At 35.4% G+C, this 24,011-nt stretch overlaps 2 protein-coding genes across 2 annotated transcripts; both read left to right on the top strand.

The window, feature by feature from the left end:
* Positions 1–1,020: 1,020 nt before the first annotated feature.
* LOC127976496 (xanthine dehydrogenase/oxidase) lies at positions 1,021–18,359 on the top strand. Its single transcript, XM_052580944.1, has 36 exons — positions 1,021–1,237; positions 1,332–1,389; positions 2,065–2,161; positions 2,321–2,429; positions 2,625–2,751; positions 2,858–2,919; positions 3,384–3,461; positions 3,757–3,852; positions 3,970–4,111; positions 5,421–5,513; positions 5,724–5,875; positions 6,127–6,220; positions 6,685–6,794; positions 7,573–7,757; positions 7,843–8,017; positions 8,248–8,337; positions 8,725–8,894; positions 9,124–9,250; positions 10,579–10,701; positions 11,416–11,512; positions 11,760–11,884; positions 12,133–12,266; positions 12,383–12,470; positions 12,607–12,693; positions 12,815–13,006; positions 13,084–13,229; positions 14,041–14,122; positions 14,198–14,293; positions 14,374–14,502; positions 15,100–15,174; positions 15,263–15,315; positions 15,425–15,539; positions 15,674–15,739; positions 15,825–16,013; positions 16,095–16,262; positions 16,943–18,359. Exons 1-36 carry the CDS (start codon positions 1,157–1,159, stop codon positions 16,991–16,993), a joined length of 4,062 nt encoding a protein of 1,353 aa, XP_052436904.1. The 5' UTR covers positions 1,021–1,156; the 3' UTR covers positions 16,994–18,359.
* An 846-nt stretch (positions 18,360–19,205) lies between these two features.
* LOC127976535 (Golgi resident protein GCP60-like) lies at positions 19,206–23,885 on the top strand. The gene is made up of 8 exons (XM_052581002.1): positions 19,206–19,620; positions 19,923–20,064; positions 20,411–20,551; positions 20,660–20,818; positions 21,155–21,317; positions 21,882–22,062; positions 22,513–22,770; positions 22,851–23,885. Exons 1-8 carry the CDS (start codon positions 19,407–19,409, stop codon positions 23,063–23,065), a joined length of 1,473 nt encoding a protein of 490 aa, XP_052436962.1. The 5' UTR covers positions 19,206–19,406; the 3' UTR covers positions 23,066–23,885.
* The last annotated feature ends 126 nt before the right edge of the window (positions 23,886–24,011 follow it).

The following is a 24,011-nucleotide window of genomic DNA, read 5'->3' as shown; positions in this document are numbered from 1 at the left end:
ATGTAAAAAATAAATAAATGTCTGCAGCACCAGTGTTTCTGTATAGAGCATTAATGTAAAAACATTCAGTGTACAGAGCATTAATGTTAAAACATTCAGTGTAGCACCAGTGTGCCCTGTACAGAATCTTAATGTAAAAACATTCAGTGTCTGTATCACCAGTGTGCCCTGTACAGAATATTAATGTAAAACATTCAGTGTCTGTGATTCAGTTTTCAGTGCTATATGAAAAAATAAATAAAAACAAATTACAGCCCTGGTTTTTACTGGAGGAAAAATAGGAAAATAACAGATAATAAAAATTGGTGTTTTATCTCCATCCTGCCACCAGAGATCACTCAAAGACCAACAAACATATTAGGCTACAATGTTTACAAAATTATAGTGTTTACAAAACTGACAAAAATAACTTTTCTATGTACTTGTGTACAAATAATTGTTTCTTCTCTATTTGGTTTTCTCAAAAAAGTACATCCATCTCCTTTTGTCAGTTTCCTATTTAATCTCTGTCCTATATGTTGGTGGCTCGTTAATATTCAACATATGATTACCATACTGGGCAGAAATGCAAATTTAAAAAGTACTAGTATCTATTAAGTTCAGGATATCTCTGTTCTAAAAAGTTACTAGTAACTAAAAAATAAGTACTACTTCTTATTAACAAGAAGAGTATAATTAAAAACTAGTCACTATTGAAATGAGTACTAGTATCTAATGTTTAAGTACTAGTATCTAATGAATAAGTACAAGTAACTTTACAAAAGACACAAGTACCTAAAGAATAAACACTAGTACCTAAAGAATAACCACTGGTAGCTAAAGAATAAGCACTAGTACCTAATGAATAAGTACTAGTACTTAATATAAAAGATACTAGTATCTAATAAATAAGTACTAGTAACATGAATAAAAGATACTAGTACGGCTTATAGATTAAATGTTACCCCGGCTTGCCATACATTTAATGTTTAGTTTCGCAATGCTTATAAAACAGTCCCCTCCTGCAAGTTATTCTCCAAACAGCAGCAAGCGTGAGCTGATAAGAATCTGGTCACTTGACGCTGAGCTCAGAGGTCCAACACACTAACTCACTCGCTGCAACGCTCATATCACTAATTTGATTTTAATAGGAATAAAAAAGAAATTAATTAAAAAAATGTCAATCACAATGGAAGAGATGAAAAACAAACTTCAGTCTCCAGGGGATGACCTTGTCTTCTTCGTTAATGGAAAAAAGGTAATCGGATGATTGAATAATTACATTGTTTAGTGTGTTTCACTACTGTTGCCGGTTTAGTCATAATGTGTTTTCCATTATTAATTCCGTGCAGATCACTGAGAAAAATGCAGAGCCTGAGAAAACACTGTTGACATATCTAAGGAGAAACTGTATCCTTTTGATCTTTGGAATATTAGACCATAACCACAACATTTATAAGACACTGATATTCCTGTCTTCTGAAAGGAATTGTTTGCTGTCTGTTGGGGTTTGGGTCACCTACTATTCATGAGGTTTGCTCAGTCAGGCAGTTAATTTCTTAATATCATATATTAGTAGTATACTGTATATAATTATTTTAATAATTAAATTCAGTATTTCATGCTTTTTGCCTTTCTGTAAACCAAAAAAAAAAAAAAAGTAATGTACATGTAACTAGTTTTATAAGTCCAACATTTGACTTATTATACAAAAAAACTAAATGAACCAAATTTTAAGAGGTCATTTTGAAGGGATTGGAACAAATACTGGATAGAAATAAATATAAAATAGAAATAGAAAGTGTGCGCTTATAGTATGAATTCACAGTTGGTTAATCTTTGTTTTTATCCTCAGTGTTTTAAGACATTAATTATTTACACAACTGCCATGTGATGTCAAACGTGAGATTTACTGATCCAAGCATGTCATTTTTGATTACAGCGAATGTCAGCTAGGTATTGACCATGAAATCATACATTGCCATTATTTTGTAGTTTGTTATTATTTTCTACACTGATTTGGGAACACTTACTTTTTCAGTGTGATTGTTTTCAAGCTGTTTTCCTTAGTGTCACTTCTTACAGTGGGTCTGACGGGAACCAAACTGGGCTGTGCTGAAGGAGGTTGTGGAGCCTGCACTGTAATGGTGTCCAAATATCATCCACATCAAAACCGGATTATGTATCTTTTTATGCACTCACATCTTGCAATAAAGTGCATCGCTGTCCTTAAAGCATGTAACAGGTTCATGGTAGCTGTTAATAATTTATATCTCATTAGTAAAGGGTTCTGAATCATTCGCCAGAGTTGTATAGTTATTCCTTGATGCAAAGCTTTAAGTCACTATGCGGTCAATGCCTGTCTAGCTCCGCTATGCTCTTTGCATCACTGTGCAGTAACAACCGTGGAGGGCATCGGCAGTGTGGCGAGCAAACTCCATCCTGTACAGGTCACAGATTAATTTTATTCTTCCAGAATTAAAGATAATAATGAAAAAAGCATATCACACTATAACATTAAAGGCATACTCTCTTTTGTCCTCAATCCATTACAGTTTTAACATTAGCTGATATATCACTTGATATGCTGGTGTCCTGTTCAATTGTGGTACAGTAGCTCTAACAACAATAATCTTTTAATCCAGGAGCGAATTGCAAAGGCTCATGGGTCACAGTGTGGGTTCTGCACTCCAGGAATTGTGATGTCTATGTATGCTCTTTTGAGAAACAACCCTCAACCCAGCATGCATGATATTCAGGAGGCTTTTCAAGGTATAGTAAGAGCATAGTTTCTGCATCTTGTTAAATTTGATACCTTATGGAAATATATATGTATTTTCTGAATAAATCTTTTTGTTTTTAATTTGTTTGCACACAGGTAATTTATGTCGCTGTACTGGGTACAGACCTATTCTAGAAGGCTACAGAACATTTACAAAGGTAAAATAACAACTGAGTAATGATTATAAATAATAAATATATTTAATGATATAAAAGAATAATAATTAAAAAAAACTATAAACTGTTTAATTAATATAAAAGATCGAAGATAGAGGTAACTGGCGCAATCTTTCTGAGATAGGTGCAGAATGAAAAGTGTACGAATTTGGCAAAACAGCAGGCACAAGTAAATAGAGGAGGTGTGAAACAGTTCAACATCAGCTAAGAAAGGCACAGAAATCAAAGACAGGCAACTTGAGGAATGTTGATACTTGCCCTGGTTGCGTTCAGCTCACAGGCACTGAACCTGTTTGGATGCCAAGCATAGGGAACCAGCAATACAAGCAAATACAGCAAATACAAGATGAATTTGTCTATGTAGTCTGAGCTGGCATAACGACACACTGATGTAAAATATTCAACAGAATTATCATAGGGAATATATTTTTGTCTATTGATTTCAGGATGGGGGATGCTGTGGTGCAAAAGGACAAAGTAATGACTGCTGCATGACTAATGGACACACACAAGAGCATGTCAATGTGAGTAGAACAGACATCCAGACACCATGCTCTATTTTCTCTGAGTACAAACACATTTTTGTCCTAAAGCCTTGCCATTCATGATAAACATGTAGCATACTTGGATTGGAAATCAATGACATGGCAGTCATTGCTGTCTCATAGGAAACCAGTCACATGTGTGAACTGGCACTCATGAGCATGTGAGATCAAACCTACAGCCATGAAGCAAAAAGTAGATGCTTCAAAACCACTGTTTTACAATGTTATCTAAGGACTTTACAAATAATTCTGACATTTCTTTCTCTATGTTTAGGACAATTCAACACTTCCAGCTCAGAAACTGTATGACCAATCAGACTTTATGCCACTGGACCCGACACAAGAGATTATATTCCCGCCTGAGCTCATGGTGCGAACAAAATAGTCTTAACTGCATTGATTGACCATCGTAGTAAAAATAGTAAAAAGGGGATTACTGCATTAAATAGATGCATCAAGACCTCTAAGTTATATTTGTGCTCTACAGAGTTTAAGTAAACAGCCCCAGAGAGAATTGAGGTTTGTTGGGGAACGAGTGCTTTGGATTCAACCCTGCTCCCTTGAAGAACTCTTGGAACTGAAAGCGACTTATCCAAACGCTAAACTAGTGGTTGGGAACACAGAAGTTGGTGAGTCTTGCATACATTAATAGAATCACTCCGATAGTTTGTTTTTGGCCAGTCTAGACAAGGACTGCATCTGAAATGGCATACTGTAGTAAGAGTAGGTACTTAATTTGTCTAGTTTGCAACTATTAAAGGTAAGGTAGGCGATTTCGGAAAGGCTATAGCAAGCTTGCTTTGAAAGCATAAGATCCCACCCTCCCTGCAAATCACTCTCCAAAGCAACACCTCCTCCAAAGCACATGAATATGCACAGGCAGACCAGAGGCTAACCATTGTCGCTTAGTCTGCAAATAGAGTAACGTAATGTGCTGATGATATGTCATGTCTGAATGTCTAAATACATACATTGACTGGCAGGTAGGACTGCCTATCCTAGCCTTCAAACTGAGGAATACTATTGGGTGAACGCTTTAAGGTCGTACACCTTCAACAGATGAGGCTTATAAGAGGCTTTCAACCAGCATAACAAAAAAAATATTTTGAACGAAATCACCTGCCTTTAAAAAGTATGTTCTCTATAGCATCTTTGTAATCTGGATGACACATAATGTCATTGTAATTTTTATATAATGACAATAAAGATTCTGATTCTGGATGTATTACATCACTGTCACTTTCATACAATTAAAAGTATGACATAAAATGCTTATTCATTCAGGAAAAAAAAAAAAAACAAGTAATTGAATCATTCACTCAACCATTAATTCAATCAGAAAGTAACTGTGTTGCTCAGTGACATGAAACAGTAGAATCAGTTTTGCTGATGAGGCAAAAATAGACAAAGTAACTTGCAATCATGGCTGTGTTCCACTCCACTTTTAGACACAAATTCGTGAACTTCCCTAAACACTGGTTCACACTACATGATTTTTTGCCCAATTTTAGCCTTGATTTTCCCCTCCCCAAACCAATCTATAATATAAACACTTTTTTTTTTTTTACATTTATAACAGCCCAAGCATACAACTTTACATATAGAATGCTGCATCAAACTAATTTGTGCGGGGAAAATGTAAACAATAAAAAACTCCATAGCAGATTCTAAGTGATCAAGGGATTAGGACGTTCCGATTCAGTCCAGTGCAAGGGTTCAGGCAGTAGTGGGCACTCATGAAACGTAATCAACATCTGAGTAAATGAGACGGAGGGAAGTTAGGACTGAAGGGCATTAAAAAATGAACTGAAACACAGCCATTGTGTCTAAAATGTAAGTATGATTACATATTATTTTTTTTTTTTTCTTTGTGCAGTACTCAAAGACCATAATGCGGAATGCACAGCTTATTTTAATTGCCTTGAATCTCTCCTCTAGGTGTTGAGATGAAGTTCAAAAACCTTCTTTACCCTGTGATTCTGGCCCCAGCTTTCATCCCAGAACTGAACATCATCCAAAACACACGGGATGGTAAGAGAGCCGTACACCTAAAAGGATGCTGTCAGTGTATGTTGTTTAATGGTTTAAAGCAAATATTACTTGTTATATTGTAATATTACTATATGGTTAAAACTGTATGTCCATTCATTTTGTCCTCAATCTACTCTATTAGTGGCATTTCACTACTTCGGTTAAGTTATAGTTGACAGTAAATCTTTGCTTGTTTTTTTTGGTTCACAGGGATTCAGGTTGGTGCATCAGTGACGTTGACTGTGCTGGGGGACGTGTTGCGTGCAGCGGTGAAGAAGCTGCCTGCTCATCAGACGGAGGTCTTTAAGGCTGTTCTTGAACAGCTGCGTTGGTTTGCAGGACAGCAGATCCGTAATGTTGCGGTATGTCATGTCCCTGAAAACAAAAAGTGATATAATTCACTTTTATATAATAAGATAAGATAAAATATAAGATATATATCAAAGATATAAGATATTAAGTGTTTTATGTAAGTTAATGGGCTTGAAAAAAGTTAATGTATGTTTGATTTAATGAAGTGCATAACTTGAAAAATAAAACATAGAAGTGATTATGAATGATTAAAAGTCACATTTTCAGTTCCTTTATGTGACTGTCATATTTATGTTTTCAGGCTGTTGGTGGCAATATTATGACAGCGAGTCCCATTTCAGACCTCAACCCTGTGTTTATGGCAGCCAGCTGCAAGCTAACGGTGATGTCAAAAGGTACAACATTTATTTGTCCTGTTCAAGGATCAAAGGTTGTAGCATTTCTGATACAGAGGCAGAGGAAATGTAGAAAAAACAGATGCAATCTCCAATGATATCCTATTGCATTAATGTGCAATCATTTTACATATAGTTCTGCTGAATGAGTCTGAATATTATGTAATAGCTAGAAGTCTAAATTAGAGATACTTTTAAATAGTTTTATAGTTTCCCAGTGTTTTACAACTGATTGGAAGATTGTGGTACATAGTACAGGGGTTAAGGATACTCATGCTAACTTTTCACAGTACAATGTATCAGTCTAGAAACATATACTGTAGGGTATTGACCTTGGGTATGTTTTATTGACACTGTGACCATGTTCTTTGTTTTATACCAGCAGAGAACAGTTGATAAATGAATTAAATGTTTAATGTATGTTTTATGAACTATATAAAAAAATCTCCGTCTGATGTTTATAGGAGAGAAACGTGTTCTTGAAATGGATGGCAAGTTCTTCCCTGGTTATAGAAAGACCATTCTGAAGCCAGAAGAGATTCTGTTGTCCATTGAGATTCCATACACAAGAAAGGTCTGCATTCAAAACATTCTGTGATTAAAATCACATTTTGATAATTTTGTCATACTTAACAATTCATTAGACTTTCTTTCTCTCTTTCAAATACAAAAGAGATGTGGTAGAATCTACTGGTTAATCTTTGCCATATAATGAAAGGGAAAGAGCATTTAGAATGTAATATATTAGCAAAACAAAAGTGGCCCAAAAGACATGCATGTTATATTCCAGTACAATACCTGGCTTTGTGCAAAGAAAAAAATGGAATTTAAATTTTATTTAAATCTTCTTCTACATGTTTAAACTTTATGCATTACAAATTAAACTGGGTTTAGGACAACATGATGGAGAGTAATGATGACCGAATTTGCTTTTTTGTGTGAACTACACTATTGTTTAAAAGTTTTATGTCAGTAAGATTTTTAAAAAATAATTACTTCTATTCATCAAAGATACATTAAATTGACCGAATGTTACAGTGAAGAGTTTTTAGCTAGAGAATCCTGAAAAAAAAAGAAAAGAAGACATGTTTCTTGAGTAGCAAATCAGCATATTAAAATGATTTCTTAAGGATCATGTGACATCATGTGATAGAATCACAATAGAAAAAGATCTATAATAGAAAACAGATATTTTTAATTGGAATACTATTTCACAATATTACTTTATACTGTATTTTTTTTTTTTTTTTTTTTAAATCTCACTAACATCACTTTTTAACGGTGTAATGTATCATTCATATTTCACATGAAATAGTTTAAATTTGGAGTCACTCTGTGCATTTGTGTTTTAGGGCCAATACTTCTCAGCTTTCAAACAGTCTCCTCGCAAAGAGGATGACATTGCCATTGTCACATGTGGGATGAATGTATTCTTCAAAGAGCACTCCAATATTGTGCAGAGTATCCGGATAAGCTATGGAGGAATGGCCCATGTAACTGTCCTGGCCACGGACACATGCAACAGGTTACTCAACAGGTAGAATTTCTGATATTCTTTTCTGACATTCAGCCTCATTCAAGAATCAAAGCATCAGTTTCACTCAATCTTTATTTGACTGAAGGCAATGGAATGAGGAGCTCCTAGAGGAAGCCTGCACGTCATTGGCTGAGGAGATGAGCCTGTCTCCTTCAGCTCCTGGTGGGATGGTGACATACAGACGCACACTGACTATCAGCCTCTTCTACAAGTTCTTCCTCAGTGTCCAACACAAGCTGTCTCTGGACCTGCTGAAGGAGGTATTCAATATAGTGTTTTGCACACTTACACAATCAAAAGTTTGAAAAAATCTACTTGGCTACAAAAAATGTGTACTGGTAATTATTATTTTTTGCAATTTGCAGATGTGCTCAAAAGTTATTTTTGGACATTGATTCTACTCTTTATTACTTTCTAACAGTCCAAGACTTTATGTTATTGGTCACATGACTATTTTAAGGGTTCATTGAAAAATGTGTCAACTCTACAGGGTGTGACTGTGGAAGACATCCGACCCGAATATGCTACTGCTACTGAGCTCTTCCAGTTGGACTCACCGTCCAGTGTACAGCTCTACCAGGTACAAATGTATCGGCATTTAACAGCTTCATCTGTGCTTTATGTGTTGGCTGATGAATCATGTTCTTTCACGAAATTCTACATGACGCAGTCCGATAGGTGTAACTCAGTCAGACATAATGACATCACTTTAACATGGCACAGCTGATTGGTCCTTTTTTGTACTGGTTCGAGCGGTTCACTAAGAAGATCCGTTTAAATAGAACAATTAGCTCATGAACTGGACATCACTAGTGCTTCAGAAAACCCTTCACCTTCCCCAGCTCCACCTGTATAGATCTGCGACAGGGTGATTCATGTATGCTATATAAAGGGTTTTTTTTTAATGTTTTTATTTTTTTATTTTTTTTTTATTGTGCATAAAATAACTGTATTTCTTTGTTTGCAGGCAGTTCCCCCTGGTCATAATAGTGATGATGTGGTGGGGCAACCAATCATGCATCTCTCTGCGCTGAAGCAGGCCACAGGAGAAGCGATCTACTGTGACGACATCCCCTGTTATGAAAATGAGCTCCATTTGGCTTTGGTCACCAGTACTAAAGCTCATGCACTCATAAAGTTAGTTGAAAATAACGCACGTCATGTTTTGGAGTGATTTAGTGTTGAGTTAAAGCCAAGTATATGACTTGTCATGTGCACATTGATGTTGTTAAAAGTGAACCCACGTTCATTGTTTTTATGACTCACATGTCATAAAAAGGTTCAGTTCTGAACTATAGTGCTATATAATTACAATAATTACCCATGATTATGTGTTAACTAAGCATGTACGTGTTTCTCTTTGTAGATCCATTGATACCTCCGATGCAATGGCAGTTCCTGGAGTGGTTGCATTTATCTCTGCTAAAGACATACCAGGAAGTAACATGACAGGACCTGTTGTTTATGACGAGACCGTTTTTGCAGATGATAAGGTGAATTTCCTGTGCAGTATTTCTAATGAGAGACCTTTTTACACACACAGCTATTAAACTGTTTTGGCTTTTATATAGAAGTCCATTGTTAGTTGTGATGCAGATTGGATTAGGCATAAGGCAACCATATCGCAAGGGCTTTTGCATTTCTTTCGCAAAACAGAGAGTATCATTTGGAAGTCATAGTATATGACGTCATGCATTTGTGACAGAAGTTTACGGATTCCCGTGTTAAATGTATCTCACATGCATCTCACTTGATTGCAGAGTAGGATATTCTATGACAAGGCGTTTTTCTACGGCATAATCATTTATTGATGCAGTTACACTTTGTCATGCGCTTTCATGGTTGAGTGTCTTGGACATGGTACAGTTAAAATATAATCTTAATCTACGTTATAAAATGTCACACATTTGCAGCAAAGCCCTTTATTGCTGTTTCTTATGAAAGCCTGTTTCCATCTTGCAAGAAAGTAAGAGAAATGAAGTTACTTTGTTACAAATATGATCATTGTGAGCTACTAAGTGTAATTTATGAGAAATTAGGTCACAGTTACGTAGAAATACATGTAAATTGGAATATATTTTACAATTACCTTTTTTTCTTCTGAGTTGGAAATGAGTTTAAATCACTTCTGTTCAAATGTTTTTAAATCTTTCATATGTGGCATTGACAGTGTTATAAACTGCTGTTCAAAAGTTTGGGATCAGTAAGATTTATTTTTTTTTTTTAAGAAATGAATTAAAATCGATAAATGAATCGAAAGTGAAAGTACAGACTTTATTGTTGAATAAAAAATGTATTTTAAAGTAAATGCTTATTTTAGTTACATTAAATTATTTGAAACTCTTTTTTTAATCTTTTTTTATTTTATTTTTATTATGAAATCTCTCAGTCTCTACAAATATATTAAGCAGTACAGCTGTTTTTAATATTAATAGTATGTAAATGTAGTAAATGTTACTTGACACTGATTTAGGAGTTATACAATTTAGCTTTTCATCACAGGAATAAATTATATATATATTATTTTTTTTATTTTTTATATATATATATATATATATATATATATATATATATATATATATATATATATATATATATAAATATAAACAGTTAGCGGTATTTATAATTGCAATAATATTTCACAATATTACTTCTTTTTTTTTTTACTTTATTAATTTAAAGCAGTTGTGATGAGGAAAATCATTCAAAGAAAATTCTGATTGCTATCATTATGATTGGAATGTGTGAAGTGTCTCACATGCATATAATGTGTCGCTTTTGTATACTCATGTAGAATCCTCACACTGATCTTTCATGCTAGGTCACATGTGTTGGACATATAGTGGGGGCCTTTGTGGCAGACACACAGGCCCATGCTCAGAGAGCAGCCAGAGCTGTGAAGATCAGCTATGAGGAGCTGCAGCCTGTTATTGTCACCATTCAGGTCTGTATTTACTCCACATTCACATGTACTCTCACCAAAGCAAATAGAATCATCTAGCTATGCAACAAAGGTTAATGTGTGGTGGACAGAACCCAAATGTAACACAGTCAGCAAGTTCTCAAAAAGTTCTTTATTTACAAAAAATGTGAAAAGCAACACAAAAAGGGGTACATCAGACCAGACTTTAGCCCACAGAGCTGGAAAATAAAAGATCTAGACAGGAAACAGAAGGGAACATGGCACACAGAAAAAAAAAAACATGACATGACAGAAGAGCACATGGCAAATGAACACCAACACAAATCACACATTCAGAAAACAGAAAACAAGGCAGGAGACAGACGAAAGTGTCTGGATGTCAGGATCCAGACACCAAAACCAAAATCAAACCAAAGGAATTTACAGTTCACATAAATTTGTGTATTGAAAATAATACACAAAAGGCTTTAAAAAAAATCAGACAGTGAAATGTAATCCTCATAGGACTGAAAATATGACCTACAACTAATTTTTGGTTTCAAAACCACAGATATACAATATTATTGCAAAACATTTGGTGCTGTGCTCTGATCTTTCACCCCTGCTTAGTGGTTTTCCTGCTGTCATCATTACATAACAGGATTTTTCAAGGTTTTCAGGGAAACATCTTGTTTAAAATACACAACACAGAGATAAGCTTGACTGGTTCGCTAACAAATTTACTCTTTCAAACAGGATGCTATTGCCAACAAGTCCTTCTTTCAGCCGGTGAGAAGTATAGAAAGAGGAGATGTTGCTAGAGGTTTCAAAGACTCTGATCACATCCTGCACGGTACAACCTTGTTTTTTATTTAAAATGATAATGACACACTGCATTAAGCCTCTTTGTGAAGAATGAACATTATCTAAGAAAGCTTCATGTTATTTAAAACCATGTTTTTTGTGAAACACACAGTCTGTGCTTCTGTGGTCTGCGGTTTTCTTCCACACTATTTACATTTACAGTATATCAAACGATTCTTGCTCAGACCTGTTCCTCTTTCATTTCCCGAGCTGACACTAAATATGTGATTCTGCAGGGGAGATGCACATTGGAGGGCAGGAACAGTTTTATCTGGAGACTAACTGCACACTTGCTGTCCCTCGTGGAGAGGATGGAGAAATGGAGCTGTTTGTGTCCACACAGTCGGCCTCCAAGACTCAAGTAAACAAAAGAGATCACTCTCTGTAGGGGACTGGTCAAAGATCTCGATTTATATCCACATTCTCAATCAAAACAGAGTTGAGACTGCACAAGAGAATGGTGATGGTGATGGTAGCTTGACAAAATGTAGAATTTTTGAATTGTATCAGAAAATTGTAATGTCAACAGTATCTGAAATGTAAAAAAATGATGTGATATGTAGTTGATTGTACTGTCCTAATGCAAATCATCTGCGGTGTTTACCTCAGGCCCTAGTGGCTAAAGCTCTGGGAGTGCCTGCCAACCGTGTGGTGTGCCGTGTAAAGAGGATGGGAGGAGGATTTGGAGGGAAAGAGAGTCGGAGCACCATTCTGTCCACTGTGGTTGCTGTTGCCGCACATACGTATGAATATTTATAACACAAACTAATGGAACCGTGCTGATGTGGCTATTTACATTAATTGATGTTGTAAGTAGCAGTGTGAAGGGTAAACGTTTAGTTTGGCCTTTCTCTTTTAGGGTCAAGCGGCCAGTTCGCTGCATGCTGGATCGCGATGAGGACATGCTGGTCACAGGTGGACGGCATCCATTCTTTGGACATTACAAGGTGAAAAATTGTGCAAATTAGCCAGATATTGTCCTTTAGGTTCTTGCACACCACGATTGGGCGATTAAGTATAATGTCTGTACACTATTGTCCCCGTCCTTGCTAGACTATTCTCATACACTCTTGCTCTGTCTAGGTTGGGTTCATGAACAATGGAAGAGTGATGGCAGTTGAAGTGACGCTCTACAGCAACGCAGGCAATTCACTGGACCTGTCATTGTCAGTGAGTAGGCGTCTCAAAGTTTTGAAAATCTGTCGCTCCCTGGTGGTCAATAATACACATTACAATATTTTTCTTTCTTATATTTGAAGCCTAAATGTGTATCCTGTCTATCAATGCACAGATCCTGGAGAGGGCACTGTTCCACATGGATAACTCCTACAACATTCCTAACATCCGTGGCACTGGCTACGTGTGTAAAACCAACTTGCCGTCTAACTCAGCGTTCAGAGGCTTTGGTGGGCCGCAGGGCATGATGGTCACAGAGAGCTGGATGAGTGATGTGGCTTTGAGTTGTGGTCTGCCTGCAGAAGAGGTTCATACTCGCTCTCACTGTCCATAGTACACAAACATTAATGTCACATGTAACAGAACACTCTCTACTATTTCCAGGTGAGGAGGATGAACATGTACAAGGAGGGGGATTTCACACCCTTCAGTCAACGTCTGGACCATTTCACCATCGATCGCTGTTGGGAGGAGTGCATGCAGCTCTCAGACTTCCACAAGCGCAAGGATGCAGTGGAACAATACAACAGGTTAGAAATAATCATAAATACTGAGCTCATCAACGCAACCAAAAGCTTCTGCAGTTTAAAGAGGCGTATAGTAATAAAACATGTTTTCTTTGATATTTTAAGTTTATTGATATGAATGAAGTGGAAATTATATTAACTTTTAAAACCTTTACTGACATAATAAGATAGAAAAATAATAACAAAATGTATATAAATAGTAAATAATAATAAATAATCACTAGCATAAATCTCTTTCTCTCCTTCAGTTTCTCTTTTTATAAACAAATTCAATTAATTGTATTGTTTTATTGTAATATTTAATACTGATATCATACACTGTACACTTTTCAATGTCACAAGAGCAGCGTCAGTATTGTTATTGTTAGCTAAATCAAAAATGTAAAAAAAAATATTATTGGAAAAAAGCAAATATGTATAAAAAAGGATGATAAAAAGAAAAGTCTTAAAAGACAAAATAAGAATGTTGCATTGGCAATTAACTGGAAAACATAAGTTGAGGTTAAAGTATCAAAATGACTTAAACTAAAGCTGAAATAAAAACAGAAAAAATAAATAAGATAAATTACAAAAGCACATAACAAACTTACTGAAACTTAATCTAAAAATAAAATAGTATATTAAGATATACTATAATAATATACATATAAATATATAATGTATACATATAAATATATAATAATACTTGGCAGCATAAAGTCAGAGCCAGAGAGCCAGCGCTTTATTGTTAGATTTTGTTTGTATATTGTTATAAAAATGTTCTCAGTTTAGGTACTTGGGTAAGAATTGCTGTATTGCTGTACTTTCATTCCAGGCAGCATCGTTGGACCAAAAGAGGATTATCCATCATTCCCACCAAGTTTGGAATCAGCTTCACTGCTGTCTTCCTCAACCAGGTCAGCCCTTTCCCTCTCAGGCTCCAAATAATTATTAGAAAGAGATTATGTGACTGATGGATATTTTTGATGCAGGCAGGAGCACTGGTACTTGTGTACTCAGATGGTTCGGTTTTACTAACTCATGGTGGAACAGAGATGGGACAAGGCCTGCACACTAAAATGGTCCAGGTAATGCAAACAAGGCACAACAAAAATACTAGATTAAATTGTTTGTCACAGCTGTTCATATGAATTTTTGTGTTGTGCAGGTGGCCAGTAAAACTCTTGGAATCCCCTGCTCAAAGATTCACATCACAGAGACCAGCACTAACACAGTTCCCAACACCAGCCCTACGGCCGCCTCCGCCTCCTCCGATCTTAACGGCATGGCCATCTATGTAAGCCTCATGCAACAGATATTCATATTTATGTACACTACGGCTCAAAAGTTTGGGGTCAAGAAGTTTAACATTTATAGTGATTGATCAAAAGTGACAGTAAAGACTTTTACTATGCTAGAAAAAAATATATTTTAAATTAATGCTGTTCTTTTGAACTTTGTAGTCATCAAAAAATCCTGAAAAAAATGCTTTTCCACAAAAATATTAAAGTAACTGTTGTCAACATCTATTATTATTTAATAACTATTTAATTTCAACAAATGGGCATATCCGAATGATTTCTGAAGAATCATGTCGCACTAAAGACTAATAGCAGCTGAAAATTCAGCTTTGCCTTCAAAGGAATAAATACTATCTTAAAATATCTTAAAATAGAAAATCAGTTATTTGAAATAGTAATAATATTTAATATTATTACTGTACTTTTTGACCACATGAATGCAGCCTTGGCGAGCAAAAGAGACTTCTTTCAAAAACACTTTTATCGACCCCAAAGTTTTAAACAGTACTTTATGTCAGCAACTGAACTAATCCACAATATTTCAAATCAATATTTGTCAACAATACACAATAACACCCAATTTTTTTCCACAGAATGCTTGCCAGACATTACTACAGAGACTTCAACCTTACAAAGACAGAAACCCCGAAGGCTGCTGGGAGGATTGGGTCAGCATTAGTTTTTGTATGCAATTATTCATCAGATGTTTCATATGTTTACTGTATTTTATATATTACATGGTATTCACATTTGCAGGTGAAAGCAGCATATTTCGACAGAGTTAATTTGTCTGCCAATGGATTTTACAAGTATGTTCATTTCAGAATGGTTACTTCAGCTACACTGAATCAAATTGTAACACTTTTTAACAAAAATGTCCTCTTTAGGAATTATTATTCATTTTATTATATTTTATAGGACTCCAGATCTTGGCTATGATTTTGAAACAAATTCGGGAAGGCCGTTTAACTACTTCAGTTATGGCGTGGCCGTCTCAGAGGTGGAGATAGACTGTCTAACTGGCAGTCATAAGGTAATGCCAGTGTGAAACTATTCAAACTTGTTATATTCAAATACCAGTTTTACTGACAACAGGACAGCCGGTCTGCATTATATATTATATATTTGAGATCCATACTTCAAAGTTAACTCTATCTCTCCTGTCAGAATCTTCATACGTCCATAGTCATGGATGTGGGCATGAGTTTAAATCCAGCGTTGGACATTGGACAGGTATGTGCTCCAAAAATATAATAAAATGGATTACACCATTGTCAATTCATCTTAAATCTCACCAGATTTGTGGCTGTGTGTGCAGGTGGAGGGTGGGTTCATGCAAGGTTTAGGTCTGTTCACGCTGGAGGAACTACGCTACTCTCCTGATGGTTACCTGTATACTCGTGGACCTGGGATGTATAAGATTCCCGCTTTTGGGGATATTCCCACTGAATTAAAGGTCTCGCTGCTCAGAGATGCTCCTAATGAGAAGGCCATCTTCTCCTCAAAGGTTAGATGAACCACAACAACTAACTCCTCTGTAAGATCATTGTTTGAGTCTGTTAACTCTTATGGCTGTTTTTTTACTTAGGCTGTGGGTGAGCCTCCTCTCTTTCTGGCAGCCTCAGTGTTTTATGCAATTAAAGATGCCATCACAGCGGCCAGGGCTGAGTCCAATCTGACTGGACCTTTCAGACTGGACAGCCCCGCCTCGCCTGAACGGATACGAAATGCCTGTGAAGACAAGTTTACTAAACTGGTATGTAGTTACTTTGACTGTTGGCTTGATATAATGCGTAATTACACACTTGCATGAGATCTGAATCATGGTCATTTCAAGAGCAGATATAAACATTTAAATCAAGTCAGATGTTGCCATTTTTTTACGTTTGGACTCGATTTTTATTTTAATTTTTTGACAAGGATGCATAATATTTACCAGAAAGTGACAATAAAGATATTTCTAATGGTATAAAGGAATGAATCAAATAAATGCTATTCTTTTGAACTTGCTGTTCATCAAAGAATCCTGAAAAAATATTTCCAAAAAAGTATTACGCACCACAACTGTTAATAATGAGAAGAAATGTACATTATCATATTAGAATGATTTCTGAAGATCACGTGAAACTGAAGACTGGAGTAATGATGCTTTGCCATCACTGGAATAAATTACATTTAAGGTATATTGAAATAGAAAATAGTCATTTTAAGTTGTTAGAATATTTCAGAAGATTACCGTTTTTATAGTTTCTGATCAAATAAACGCAGCCTTGGTGAGCATGAGACTTCTGTCAAAAACCAATGTTTTGAACGGTAGCATACATACAACTCCAGAATCAATTATGGCTTTCATGGAGCTGTTTGATGTGATTTTATTGTTTGATATCATGGGCCTACTGAAGTTTGTTGACCATTATATGTTTGCATTTATTTTAGTGTCCTCCTGCGGATCCTGGCACCTTTATTCCATGGGCAGTCCAGGTGTAAGACACAGCAAATCAAAATGGACTGTTTACTTTCTTAACGCACATTCTTCATCTCGTGTATGATTTATCTGTGCATGTATTCCAAAGGAAAAAAAAAATTATGTTGTTGTAATCTTTAAGCAAAATTCTGCTGGTCAGCACAGGTTGTTGGATAATGTTAGCTAAAAGCCCCCAAAAAGTGACATATTTGACTCACAAGCTACTTAATTCCTGATGGGTAAAATCAAGTCCTGCCCCACATTTGTTTTTTACATTCTGTTTCAATCTGAAATACGTTTATCAAAGTAAAATGGGTTGCAAATGGAAATTCACATTGACTTTAAAAGTCCTCAAAAATTAAAATGCACAACAGCAAAGGCACTAAGAGAAGAACATTAATTACCAAAGAGAAAGAAATTCTGATAATTTTGTTGTGAACAGATTATACTGTGAAAACAAGAGCACTTGTGCTTTTTTGACCTCTGTGTGCTCTTAGTGAAACGTACATTATATATGTGACCCATTACCACAAAACCAGTCCAAAGGGTAATTTTTCTACATTGAAATGTATACATCTTCCGAAGGCTGAATAAATAAGCTTTCCATTGATGTATGGTTTGTTAGATTATGACAATATTTGGCCGAGATACAACTATTTGAAAATCTGGAATCTGAAGGTGCAAAAAATCTAAATATTGAAAAGAATTGCCTTTAAAGTTGTCCAAATGAAGTCCTTAGCAATGCATGTTACTAATCAAAAATTAAGTTTTCATATATTTATGGTAGGAAATTTACAAAATATATTCATGAAACATGATCTTAATATCCTAATCATTTTGGCATAAAAATAAAATCAATAATTTTCTCCCATACAATGTATTTTTGGCTATCGCTACAAATATATTGTGGTGGACTGGTTTTGTGGTCCAGGGTCACGTATAACAGCTAAATGATTTGTGCACAAAGTAATTTTAGTATCTCATTGTAGAAATTATTAATTTATTTTGTAACTGAAGTTGTCTAATAATAGGGATAATAATACTGAGATAAAGTGAGTAGTATTTCTCAGGTCACGTGAACTCAATATGATATAAAGGTCACTATAAATATACAGTGCCTCTTTAAATAGTATTATTTACTACTATCATATATGTGACTTTTACTTATGGTAATTGTATAAAATCATAGTTTATTCAAATCTAAATATTGCATTATTTATGAATCAGATTAGACAGTGGTTGTCATATTAATGTCTCATGATTAAATTACTACTGTGCATATTCATACAGTTTGTTGAATCGTGTTACAAATTCTAATTACTTCTCTATGATTTTTTTTTTTTTTCAGAACAACTCAATGTATTAAATAAAAGTCTGTTCTAACGTTTACATGAGACTGATACCTTATTAAGGTTTTACTGTTTGTCACTGAAAAGCTCTTAACTGAGAGTAACCGTGTGTTCTATAGAATCCTGAGAGATTCTGGACGTTCTTTGTATTTCATTCCAATCACTTGTAGCTGCAAAGGTTTCTGATGGCAGAAGAGGGCGCCTTTAAAAGCCTAATTCAATTATTTTGATTTGTAAATGCAAAGGAGAGGACTACATACTGAATTTACACAAAAGAGGATGACTGTTATCAAAATCACAGGACAAAAGCTCGAAACTGCCATAAAATTTACAGATCCATCTTGTGTCTTCTCTTAAATAACATGACAGACTGGAAGCCCTGGTTTCTGTAAAGATTCTGGGCTTTCCAGTTTTTCAAGAGGTTTCTTGGACTTGTTTAACATACAATGGTTGTATCAGTATTGTCCTTGTAATTAGCTGAGATTTACTTCAATCTGAAGTTGAGTAAAAATGCACTGTATTAGCACAGTAAAAATATCAGTTAAACATTAACATTAAAGATTAAAGGGTTAAAAAAACGAGAGTTCTTATACTTTCTGTGAAAACGCGAAAATTTTATATTTTCGCATATTTCATATGAAAATATGAAAAAAAGTTAAGAGGAATCCCAGCAATATTAATGCGTGACCAGAAGACCTTAACAGTTCCTCAATTATCTGATAATTCTTTCCATATATCTCAAATTGTTTTGAAAGGAAACGTGGTTCAGTTTACTAGCTTCAATTCGACTTGTTTATTCAGGGTCGTCCTGGGCATTCTGCACACAGGTAATGTGTCAAAGTGACATTTTAGCATTAAACCAAATGCGAAACTCGTCAGAGAACATATAGGGTTTGACCTGCGCAGTAACCGACGTAACTAAAAAGCGAATGCTGTTTAAATGATTTGAAAATAACACAAATATCCGGGATTTCCGGTGGGAATATACGGAAGAGAGGTGTTCTGAGCGCTACGTGGCCAGTCACAGTCTATGGTGGCCACCTGTGACAGCAGCATCGGTCGCAGCAGCTCGTGTTGACAGTCTGACATGATGGAGTTTGACAGAGCAGAACATGACAACGAGACGATAGAGAAAACCAGCGAGAACGGCATTAACACCGAAACTCACTCCTCAGGCACTGAGGAAGACTGTAATTCATGCGAAGAACATGAAGGACCTCAGAAATCATCATGGAGTTTGGAGAGAAACTGGGGGTTTACTTTAGACGAGCTCTTCAAACTTGCACTGAAATTCTTTAAAGGTAGGGTAACTTAAACACGGATTACCAAGTAACCCGGACTTTCACTTTCCCTTTTCTGTTCGTCTAGTAAATGTTTATCACTTTATTTATTTTGTCCCGTCACACCTGCGGTTATGACTTTCTGTTTATTGGTAGCAAAACAAAATTAAAGTCCCTTTTCTGTGAGTCATTAGATCGACAGCAGTAATAACTCGTCCTGTACAGGAACTGAAATGCCATTTATATTAATCATTATTCAGGTTCTCTTAGATGTTGTCAACGAGTCCATGAGGATTAATGTAATTGTTGTCATTGTCTCATAGAGATGAATGGGAAGGCGTTCAACCCAGCATATGAAGAAAATCTCCGTTTGGTTGCACTACATAAACAGATCACAGTTGGTCCTTATGATCCAAACACATGTCCAGAAATTGGCTTCTTTGATGTCCTGGGAAACGACAGAAGGTAATGTTGGAATAAGTGTATAAAAGGCTAATTTTTGTGCAAATTATGACTGGATAAGGCCATTAGAGTATTATAAATTCCATATAATATTGTAGCTTGATATTAATGCTCTTGCCAAACATTAATGCACATATAATAGACAATATATTACCAAATATTAATGCACTTACTACCAAATTATATACCATGGTACCACCACAGCATGTTTTATAAGGATGTGCAAAATAACATTATGTATGTGCAGTGCTAAGTGGGTTTTGTTGTTGTTTATTCTTTTAAAGCCATATAGCATAATCCTAAAATGTCTATAAATGCTTCATTTAGTTTGTTTCACTCTATCTCTCAGAAAAGAATGGATACGGCTGGGCAGCATGGCTAAAGAAGATGCCATGGAGGACTTTGTGAAGCTTCTGAACTCCTGTTGTAGTCTGTTTGCACCATATGTGACATCACATAAGATTGAGAAGGAGGAACAAGAGAAGAGACGGTGTGTTCTGCATTAGTTACAGTGCCTAAAGTTTCTTATAAAGTAGTCTATTAAACTGTTAAGTCTTGTAGGAAGCCCTTTTAATCCTGTGTGTGTTTGTGTGTTTAGAAAAGAAGAGGAAGAACGTCTCAGGCTGGAGAGAGAAGAGCAAGAGCGACAGCGACTGGAAGAAGAAGCACGGCGTAGAGAGGAAGAAGAGAGGAGGATAAAAGAGGAGGAACAGAGAAGAAAAGATGAGGCAGAGAGGTTACAGATAGATCGGCAAAAGTAAGTGCTAGTGGTGTGCTGATATTCAATGAATGGTTTCACTTTTCTGAGCATAATGTTGCTCTAAATATAGTTGAACGTGACATTTATAGTAAATTATATGAGTTTAAATCAGTATTATTTACCTGTGTGTATATATATATATATATATATATAGAGAGAGAGAGAGAGAGAGAGAGAGAGAGAGAGAGAGAAAGAGAGAGAGAGAGAAAGCACATATAATATCAAATCAAAACATTAAATAAATATATCAAAATACATTTGAACTAAGCTTTCAGTAGAATTCAGCTTTAAAAAATTGTTTATCTCTATGTGTATTATTATCTATGTGTACAGAGAACAGATTATGGCTGTTCTGAATGCACAAACGGCAGTGCAGTTTCAACAGTATGCCAAAGAGCAGTATCCAGACAATCCAGACCAGCAGCAGTTACTCATCAGACAGCTGCAGGAACAGCACTACCAACAGTACATGCACCAGGCCCTCCGCTTACAGCAGGTATGAGTACAGCCAGAGACTTTAGATTCAAGTAAGCTTCTTACCATGATTCTTAAAGGGCTTGTCAAGATTTTGACATAATAAGAGTACTTTGTACCTTTAAAAAAAATTCTGCAAAACATTATATTTTGTTGAAAAAAAAAAAAAGCTCAAAAAATGACTAGTGTGCATATTTATATTATTATCTCTGCCGCTGACTATACAGATTTAATGGAGAGTTCACACAGAAACATGAAAGTAAACAATTTCAAACATTTTTGTTTGTAAATAATGATTTTATGTGGATAATGCTTTCAAAACATTTATTCACGTGCAATCATGAGAGGGCGTTGATACTTATTACTATGAAAAGACATAAGTCAATCGTAACATTTGGCGTTTATACTAGCAAGCATCGAAGGTCGGAATGAGGTTTGAAAATAATCATTTTTGCAAATATATGTTTTTGTGAACAAAAAAAATATTTATATTTTATTTACTTCATTTTAACTGAACCCCAAGAAACATGTTACAATAATAAATAAAATGTCATAAACCCTTTATATTTCTCCTGTATGACTTCAGATGGCCTTGCAGAAGCAGCCGGACTCAAATGTGAATCAAATGTCAGAAGCTCTTCCTTCTCCTTTGTCATATGAAGCTGTATCCTCCTGCAATCCCAACAGCCAATCAAATTCATTCGAGAGTCAGGAACAACAGACAGACTCAAAAGCCTTCCATTTGTGTGTAGAAGACAAAACAGGAGGTGTGTCTGTCTATCTCTTCTTTGTTAAATTGATCAAAGTGATAGTAAAGACTTTCACATTATTTTCTAACGATAGTGAAGGCGTTTATCATTGCCATTTCATTTATTAATAAAAAAAATATGAAGACAGAATAGAAATAGAATAATGACTAAAGAAACGTACAGATTTGCAATCACAGGGACCAATTGTATATAGTTAAACAGTTTATAAATATACAGTTCTTTTCATTTTGAATAATATTTCACAGTATTCTTGTTACTGTACGTGTTATTTTTTATTTTAAGATTTAGGTATTTGTGTCTATTTATGGTTGTATTCCACAGTAATAAAAATATACAAATATAATTGTAAAATAAACGTTATTTGTAAAAATATAATTTTAGCATACAAGTGAAAATAACAGACATGAAACACTTCTTTGCCCTTTTTCTTTTCTTTCTTGAATGCAGAAGTGCCTATCATTGCTTCCTCTATGTGGACACGGCCTCAAATTAAGGAGTTTAAGGAAAAGGTGATGCACGATCAGGACTCCGTGATCACAGTGGGCCGAGGGGAGGTGTTGACACTACGGGTGCCCACTCATCAGGACGGCTCACACCTGTTTTGGGAATTCGCCACCGATCACTACGATATCGGTTTTGGGCTGTACTTTGAGTGGAAGGACATGAGCATGCCAGCAAGCACTGAAACTACTGAAACTAAAGAAGGTAAGAGCATGGATCTCTTTGACAGAGAGAAATACTTAATCAAATATTTATTTTTGTTTTATTCTATTTCCTGATTTAAGGCACAGAACAAGTTGAAGGAGAGAAGCAGGCAGAACAGGGCAGATGTCCACTGGTACATGAGATTGTTCCTGTTTCCCGTCGTGACAGCCATGAGGAAGTTTATGCAGGCAGTCACCAATATCCTGGTCAAGGAGTTCATCTTCTGAAATTTGACAATTCCTACTCCCTCTGGAGGTCAAAAGTTGTCTATTACAGAGTTTATTACACCAGATAAACATCAGCAGAGCAGGTTCTGCATTTACAGTCCACCTTTGAGCATGCTCTTTAAGAGAGGCCTAGTGCTCAAGCTTTTGAATGCAAAGGAATTTGCATTGTGCTCTCAAGATACATGTATCCTGCTTTGGAGTCATGATCCGTGGGCATCCTATGCTTTTTAATATATTTTTACATACAAGAAGACCATTTTTCCAATATCTTATGTTTATTATGTTGAATCAATGAAGGAGTGGTGTATACTAATTATTTTATTTTATTGATGTGATTGATTCCAGCACTTTAAAGTTTAAGATGGATCCTAAAACAGGTGATATTTCACCATATTTTTCTTTGGTTTATAGGACTTTTTTTTTGTGTGTGTGTGGGTGGTTGAAGAGATCAAACAAAAGATTATTTAATAATTGTTTCTTTTTATATTACGGCCTAATCTTACTGTAAACATGATTGGTCCATTTTATATGTTAATTATAACCAGGATTTGTTAACCTTTTGAGAGGTTTTCTATATGGTTGCACAAAAAAAGCGTATTTGTGCATACAAGCAAGTCAAGAACTAGTAGTACTAGTACTCCAAAATGTTGGCTTTCTGGTAAAGGTTCTTATTGATATATTTTGGTATACAATATTGATATATTATAAGTGGCAGCTAATCTTGCAGCTAAGGTAGGGATTTTTGTCTTTTTAATTGTCTTTGTATTTTTTGTATTGCCCCATTGATATCTGTAGACCTGTGGGACGCAGTGCAATCAAATTTTTTATTTAACATTGTGTGAGGAGGGTTTATTTTATGTGAAATAAATGCTTTTATACCCTTCATAAGTGTGCATGTTTATAAAGTATATTTAAATTATCGTGGAAATTATTGTATAGGCCCAATTAATTTTTCTGCATTTTGTCAGCAATATAGTAACATATATATCCAAAACTTTAAAATCACAAGGTTAA

The sequence above is a fragment of the Carassius gibelio genome, chromosome B17 (genome assembly GCF_023724105.1).
Source record: "Carassius gibelio isolate Cgi1373 ecotype wild population from Czech Republic chromosome B17, carGib1.2-hapl.c, whole genome shotgun sequence".
NCBI lineage: Eukaryota > Metazoa > Chordata > Actinopteri > Cypriniformes > Cyprinidae > Carassius > Carassius gibelio.
Note: the sequence above shows the minus strand (reverse complement) of the source record. Positions and strands in the feature narration are given on the sequence as shown.